The 8,207-nt window shown below is 41.7% G+C and overlaps 1 protein-coding gene across 3 annotated transcripts in view; it reads left to right on the top strand.

Moving 5' to 3' along the window:
* Nucleotides 1-6,265, top strand: part of CDADC1 (cytidine and dCMP deaminase domain containing 1) — a 50,863-nt gene extending 44,598 nt beyond the window's left edge. For 2 of the 3 annotated variants that reach the window (XM_019650857.1, XM_019650858.1), the window contains exon 10: nt 997-1,660. In XM_019650857.1, coding sequence (XP_019506402.1) covers nt 997-1,070 — 74 coding nt within the window. In that variant the 3' untranslated portion in view covers nt 1,071-1,660. Of the gene's footprint in view, nt 1-996; nt 1,661-3,173 lie in introns of those variants that run through there. The other variant, XR_002124921.1, reaches the window with a different exon arrangement.
* Nucleotides 6,266-8,207: the final 1,942 nt, after the last annotated feature.

Raw genomic sequence — 8,207 nt, 5'->3', positions numbered from 1 at the left:
ACCCCTTAATACAGTTCCTCATGTTGTGGTGACCCCCAACCATAAAATTATTTTCGTTGCTACTCTATAACTGTAATTTTGCTACTGTTACGAATTGTAATGTAAGTATTTTTTGTTTTCCGATGGTTTTAGGCGACCCCTGTGAAAGGGTCGTTCGACCCCCAAAGGGGTCGTGACCCACAGGTTGAGAACCGCTGCTCTAGAGTATTCATTTTATTAGTAGGCTTTAAAATTCCCATATATATATATTCTGTTTTTATGTTTCAAATATTACATAAGAAGACGACAGGCTAGGCTTTCCAGATCTACCTCTGGAAGGCAAGACTGCACCCTGATCCAGGTGCCCTTATGACTCGGAAGAAAGCGCTGAGCAGAAGACAGGCTTGGAGGGCAGCCAGAGCCCTGAAAAGACGGGAGGCAGGGGCGGAAGGAAACTTGGAGGTGATGGATGTGTTCGTCACCGTGACTGTGGTGATGGTTTCTCAGATGTATCAAAACTCATCAAATTGTACACTTTAAACACACACAGCTTATTATCCCAGTCAAGCTCTCAAAAGAGGTTGCAGCCAAGCTGTTCTCCCACTTGAGCAGTGAGCAAAGCCTGTCTCCCTTCCAGTGGAGGAGTGTGGCAATAGCCGAGCACTCCCTCATGCTCTCCCTGCCCCATAGACAGCTCCCTCCTCTCCTTGGAGGATCAAGAGGTGCATTTTCTTTCTTCCAGCCTAATAAAATAATAACTTTTTTTCGAAAAAGATTTGGTGAATTGTTGGCCTGACCCTGTTGAGTGAACCCAGTTTTTTAAAGGTCAGATATGGTATTACCTCAGTGAGTTATCTAGAATCTGTTCTTCAACCGTTGAGAATTTTAATATAAAATAAAATGAATATTCCTTTTTAACTTAAGCCTTATTTTGCTCTTACAACCTATATGACTTTAACAAATACCCATATATTTGAAGTGAAGTTTTCCTAACATTAAGTTATCCTTGAATGCTAGATGGTGTGGCAAGACCCAGCCTTTCGAACGAAGAACAGCACCAGAACAAGAAGCTGTGTCTTGGAAACCACTAAGAAGGCCTGTCTATGTTGGAGTGAAGACCTCAAGAATTTTTATTGCACTTTAAAAAGTCAGCCTTGTTAATTTGGAAAATAAGGATGGATTTTGTGAAAAGTTGAAAAAACTTTTTAAGCTAATTTATTACCAGCATATGAATGATGTTAATGAGAATATTTTTATTTGAGATTGGTGTGCTTTCCAGAATATAGTACTGTGTTCTTTTATTACCCTAAAGGAGGTAGCAATAATAGAATGAGACCAGTGTAATTGTCCATAGGGATTGATTTCTTTATGTCTTAGCTCTGTATTAGCCAGTTTGAAAGAGGCTGGTTCACTAGAGGTCACATCTCAGCAGAGAATTACACACCTTTTAAGAAGTATTAATCGTTTTGGATTATGACTGTGACAGTTAGTAAACTGCTCCAGGGAAATGAATGGCAACTGGGCCATTTTTAAGAGTCAGTGTATGAGTCACCAAAAGTTCACGTTTATACCCAAAGCTTTCTAATAATCAGAATTTACCTAAGGGACCGGCTGAGTGGCTCAGTTGGTTAAGAGCTCGCTCAAGAGTGCAAGCTCTGAGCAACAGCCGTTCAATTCCCTGCCCGAGCTGAGCAGCTGCTGAGCTGCCAACAGGTGACAGGATGGCTCAGCTAAAAAAAAACAAAAACAAAAAAACCCCAAGAATTTACTTAAGATTGAATCATATAAATGAAGTTGATGGACCTGGTCTTCATTATTAAAAGTATATATTTTTTAATGTTATTTTTATTAAAGCTTTTGATATGTAGAAGTCACTGATTTGGGCTGGCAATAGGAAAATGTTATCCTGAGATAGTATTACTGTTTGATAGCATTGACTTCTTGAAATTGCTAATGATGAACCTGAAATTTGGTGTTGATCTTAAGAGAAAAGAAATATTTAGTCTGGAATATTGAAATTAACTTTTTAGAATCTCACTCAGAAATGCTGCCCATTTTTCCCTCCATATAATTAACACAGAATGTCTCATGGCTTTGAATGCAAGGCCTTTTAAAAAACATTTTAAAACCTTAAGAATACTGAAAGTCCTGAAAGTAAACATTATGATCAGTTCAGTTACATTCCAAACTGCTTTTGGGGGTGGGAGGGGCGGGGGTAATCTTTTTTTTTTTTTTTTCTGCTGAGAAACTTTCAGAAACTTAGTCCAAAAATGAAGGGTCCTGTTTTGCACCTTCCTAGAGTTAGGGAGGGAGTTGCAATGGCCCCTGGCCCACAGGCCTGGGGCAGACATCCCGAGGAAGGGCTCCCCTGGCTAGAAAGGTAATCTGCCTTGCCTCTGACCCTTCCTTGTTTATTGTCCTTTCCTTTCCATGACATCACATGGCTTCATGAGGCCTCCTGCCAGTTTCTCAGAATTGCACAGTACAATCCAAACGTTAACCAGATGCCCTTGCTTGCACAGCAGGCTTCTTAGGTCCGCTGGGAGTCCAAAGTCAGCACACCAGGCAGTTGAGAGCTGCCATAAACATTTTAACCCAAGATGTAGGGCATACAATAGAGAGGGAGGGGAGGAGAGGAGCCCTCAGGGAGAGCCAGTGGTTAATTTGTTCTTTAACATTTATCAATATGAAAACACTGAAATTTGCTTACCTCTCCCCAGTTGCTTTCATATATTAATTATATATGTTTAAGTTTTTCTTGGATTTGTTGTTTTTTAGTAATATGTCAACTACATCAAATATTTTCTAAATCAATCAGTAAATGTTTTGCAAGACCCAAAAAGCCTGGAATACTGCCAGGTTTATGGATTTATGTGTTAGGTGTTAGGGAGGATATCAGAAGGGAAAAACATGCAAATGGGGAAAGCTATGATTAGGAAATGGAAAATTGAGATTTCCATAGCATGATTAAAATGGTCACGATAATGCCATTTTCCTTCTGTACAACTGGTCAGATTTCAACATTTATTGAGAGTTTACATATAGTACCAGAAAGAAAGCTCTGTAAATATGTGTGTGTGTATTATAATGTATAATATATTATATATTATATAACATATAATGTATTATATATTATATATTTTATATATTATATATATATATATATCTTTTTCTTTTTCTTTTTTTTTTTTAAGTGCTTAATCCAGTGCCTACAACAGTGCCTGGCACATACTAGGCATTCACTAAATATTTGTTGATTGATCGAATGACTGCTGGACACGGGCTCGACCCTGGAGATGAGATGTGTAGGAAATGCTCCCTGACCTCAAGAAGGCCACCGTCGAGTGGAAGATACAAGCATGTAATCAAGTGATAGAGACCGATTCTCAGAGTGGGTTCCCTGCACCAGTAGCATCGCATTGCCTGGGGATTTGTTAGAGATGAAGCTTCTGAGGGCCCGCCCAGACCTGTTGAATCAGACACGTTCGCAGCCCCTCAGGTGGTTCCGATGCCCTTCAAGGTTGTAGCCACCCTGTGGATGTAACAGTAGGAGCAGTGGTGGCACAAAAGAGGACAAGCACACACTCCTAGGAGTCATGGAGAGTCGGCCTTGGAGAAGTGGAGGTGCTTACAATGGGTCCTGAAGGAACCCAGGGGGCTGCAGGCAAACTGGGGATGAGAGGAACTCCTGAGAAAGCAGTGGAGATAGGTGGTCACCCTGGGAAGCAGGACAGGGCAGTGACTGGGGACGTACACAGAATGCTGAGCTGTAGTGGGGGGCCCCTGGGGTGACAATAGCGACTAAGATCTAGTAATTCACAGTGCAGAGCCTTTGTCCCTTAGCCCAAGAAATCAGGATTTGCACTTAAACACTAATACATCTTGGAAGGATAATAGTAAATTCATAATTTGTAAAGAATAGTCCTGCATTTGTTTACTGCCGAGGGACAACAGAATATGCCCAGGTGAGGTGGGATAAGCATGTGCGTGGTTCATGCCACACCTGCCGGATAGAGTACGCACAGGTTTATGTGTATTGTTTCGCTGTGAGTTTTTCTTCCTCAGTTAGTTTGCAGAAATATACCCTTCTCTCATAAATCTTCATTTTATGCATGAGCACTTCTGCTTTCAGATCTGCCGCAACACCCGGCTTTTGACCCACTTTAGCACAAATGGCACTAAATATCAATTTCTCGAAGTTCTGGTTTTGTCAACAGTGACCACTCGGCATTTAGCTGCAGCTGTTACTATTGCTTTTTAGGATTAAGCATCACTTTAGTACCTTCATTTCATGTGTAACTTTCCTGAAGTCTTTTTATTTTTTGCTATCTTTTTAAATTATATCATACTTCGGCCATATAAAAAAAGTATAAAGATATTGTTATAACAAATTCTCATGTACCCAATATGAAAGATTAACATATACTGATGCTTGGAGTCCTAATCCTAGGTAACTTTAGTTCTCTTTTGAGATCTAGGCTAGAGCTTTATGTGGCATCTTTTCTACATTTGCTTTCAAGGGTACATCCTGGGGTCCAATGCTTACTGCAGGACTGCAGTGCTTCAGAGGCCAACCAAAGGGCAACTCAAGACCACTACCAAGATTGCGCCCTCTTCTAAGACAGACTTTATAGCCAGGCTGTTTCATTTACTTTGTTACCTTTTGCCTCTCAGATGTCTTCATTCTCCTGAGCTGGTGATACCTTTCCTAACAGGAAAAGATAACCAGCTGCTCTGACCTGGGTGACCCAGTTCTGGTTACCTGGGCCAGTTTTTGAGAGTTTTCTAACTTCTTTGTAAGCTGGGGAGACTGGCCTCCTACCAGTTGAACTGTGATGCTTTGTACAACAGAGTGAAGGAAGGGTCCTAACATGGGTGATGGGGGATGCCTCCGCCACCTGCGAAGGTGATTCTGTTACGGCTCAGCTACCTTTATAACTTACTGCCTCTGGTACTTAGGCCTCTGTTATTATATTTCTAGCCAACATGTAAATGTATGGTACCATTGATTCAACTCCTGTGCACCCAGGGGCCAAACTCTGGGTTTGGCATTCAGTTCCAAATGGAAACTAATTTGCTTTGATACTTTTTAAAATAGAGGAAACTGAATGTTCGCTGTCAAATTTCACAAATTGAATTTTGAGAAGCTTAAAAAATGTGTCTGGTAGCAAAGTAAAAATTTTTTTATATTCTAGAGTTGACAGTGTACATTTACCACCACCAAAAATTTAAAGCTGTGAGTTATTCAAAATTCTACCTGAGTGATGTGCCAGAAAACCCTTCGCTGCTATCTAGAGTAGTCGTACTGCCTTTGCTAGAATTTTGTCTTTTGTTTTTGTAGCACAAGAAAATCAACATAGATGAGGATTTCTCAAACCTTGGCACTGTTGGCATTTGGGGCCAGGCGATTCTTTACTGTGGAGTCTGTCCTGTGCGTTGTAGACAGTTTAGCTGCATCCCTGGTCTTTGCCCACTAGATGCCAGTAGCAACTCCCCACCCAGTATGACAACCAAAAATGTTGCCTAAGGGGCAAAGTCACCCTCAGCTGAAAGCCACTAGTATAAACCATCCAGTGAGTGAGTATAATAATGTATTTTACTATGTCCCAATACTGTGTCAGACCTAAAGGCCATTTCATCTAGTCTAACCGTGACACCTAAGGCATTTTGTATGGTCAGGTACCAAAATTTGAGGACAATTCCACTGTACCGTCTTCAAATATCTTAACTGAATTACGTTTAGGGTGGATGAGTCAAAAGCAACCTGCAATCTCTCACTTCAATTTTAATTTACAGGGGTAAAGTTTATAACCTATAGCTTTTGCTTTGTTTTGTTTGTGTTTCAGGTTACTGATACATGTGAATTAGACCATCTTGTAAACATCCTCAACATGTAATAATTTTTTCTACCTGTTTTCAAAGGGTCATGGAAGATCAACAGAGTAGCTACGCTTACCTGGGCTGTACATAAATCAATCAAAAAGTTCATTTGTGGGTTGGGGTTTTGTCACAGATGGATGTTACGTAGAACTAACTACCTGACTTGCTGCCCTCTGGAGCAGAGCATTCAATCTAGTATATTTGGCTCCTAGCACATAAAAGTGAAATACCTGCTATGTGATCTTCGCTGGCATACACACTGTGGCTTATTTTGCAAATTTAGAGCACACTGTTCAGCATGATCAAATTTTATCTTCTCGTATCAGCATTTGACATGTATCTTAAAGTGATGGATATTTTTAATGAAATTACTGTTGGCTATTAAAAATCTAGTGGATCTATTTAATGTTGTGTGAAGCTTTTCTATTATTTAGGCCGATTTATTGAATATCCTGCCCCTAAGTAAAACAAACCTCATTTAGCCTTACCAGTTGAAAATGAGGCCCATTTAAAACGAAACACCCTGTGCATACTTTAATTTAGAAGCTGATCTATAAGGATGTATTTACTGTATTCAGCGAACTACATTTAAGTAGACACATTTCAAGGGAGCTTAGATCTCATCTGTTTAGCACCCTCCTTTTACAAACCTGGAAATGGGAGAGTCCAGAAGGTAAAATAATTTCATGAACACTAGTTAGAATGTGTTAAGGGCCTAATCAAGCACTGTCAGCATTTTTTCCCCCATTTTCAGTTGTTTTTTTGTTTTGTTTTGTTTTTTTAAGATTTTATTGGGGAATTGGGGGAGGGGAACAGCGCTGGGGAATGAGGGGAAGGGGAACAGACAAGTTGCTGTCCTTTTGTTCTTCAGTCTAGTTGTGGAGGACGCCGCCCCACTGGCCCAAGCTGGCACCATCACTGCACTCCTCCCGGGTGAGGCCGATCAGTTGCCGGCCTCCTGACGGCCGCTCACATTGGCTGCTGGCTACACACGGTAGCCCATGGCAACCCACTGCAGCAGGGGCCGCAGCCCACGCCATCGCAGGCGACCCACGGCAGCCCAGCTCCAGGTCGAGCTGCCGTTCAGCATCTTAGCTGTGGAGGGCAGCGTCACCGGCCCTCACATGTGGGATCCGAACCGGGACGCCTGGCATCCTAAACCAGCCCTCAACCAACGCGCCACTCGGCCGGCCCATTTTCAGTTTTGTTTTTAATGTAAATACACATTTGTCCTATATGCATTGACACATTGGCTGATTTTAACATGTTATAGTAATAAATTCAAGGAATTCCATCTTTATAAATTTTGTCATTTTTAGTAAAATTAAATACATTTTAAATGCCCAAATAGCTCTATAAACCTTACTTTGAAATAATAGTCTCCCCCAGCCTATAATTCACTCCTCCCCAGAGGCAACCAGACTCAGCTCTTCTAGCTGATTGTTATCTCCAAAGCTCCAAATAACATGCCTGCATTTTCCCTTAATAGTTTCTCAGTGTTAGGCACTGTTCCTTGAGTTTCCATTATGGAAGAGCTTTCTTTCATCTCACTCTCCTCTTCACACACTTCCTTCTTTCCATCCTCCCGCTATTGTTACACTTTTATTTTGGTCGTATCAATAGTCACTGTTTGTTGTTATGACAATGTAAATGCTATTCATAGCTTTGTTATATTGTGTACTATGATTACTTTTCCTTTCCTTATTGAACTTATTTGCCTGACTTTAAAAATTGCCCCCTTTTTTTTTTTGGCTTGGTTTTCTATTTTATTACAAATCTGTATCCAGACTCTTCTTCCAGTTGTGTAGCCTTCTCTCAGTGCATTCAAGCACATTAGGCATCCTAAAAATGTCTTCTTTTTGCAGAAATCCCTCCGAGAGCCTTCTGACCACCTCCAGTCTGGACCAATTGCTCACTAGATGCACAGGTGTCTTCTGGGGGGGCTCCCTTTATAGCTACCCTGGAGATCCCCTGTTTCCTAGGACCCATCTCTCTCTTTTTTTTAATTGGGGAATCTAGGGAGGGCAACAGTGTTGGGGAGTTGGGGAGGGAGACCAGCCAAGTTGTTGTTCTTCAGTCTTAGTTGTGGAATGTGCCAGTTGCCATCTGGCTGCCCGTCGGCAGCTCATGGCCTCTAAGCTCAAGGTGCTGTGTTCAATCTTAGTTGCAGGTGGGCGTAGCCACCATCCCATGCAGGAGTCGAACCAGCAGCCTTGTTGTTAAGAGTGCATGCTCTGGGGCTGACCGAGTGGCGCGATGGTTAAGAGCTGGCTTGGGATGCCAGAGGGCCCCAGTTCGGATCCCACATATGAGGGCCAGTGACACTGCCCTCTACAGCTAAGATGCTG

This window comes from Hipposideros armiger, unplaced genomic scaffold (assembly GCF_001890085.2).
Source record: "Hipposideros armiger isolate ML-2016 unplaced genomic scaffold, ASM189008v1 scaffold_148, whole genome shotgun sequence".
Classification (NCBI taxonomy): domain Eukaryota; kingdom Metazoa; phylum Chordata; class Mammalia; order Chiroptera; family Hipposideridae; genus Hipposideros; species Hipposideros armiger.
The sequence above is the reverse complement of the archived record's forward strand: the minus strand, read 5'-3'. Positions and strand labels throughout refer to the sequence as shown.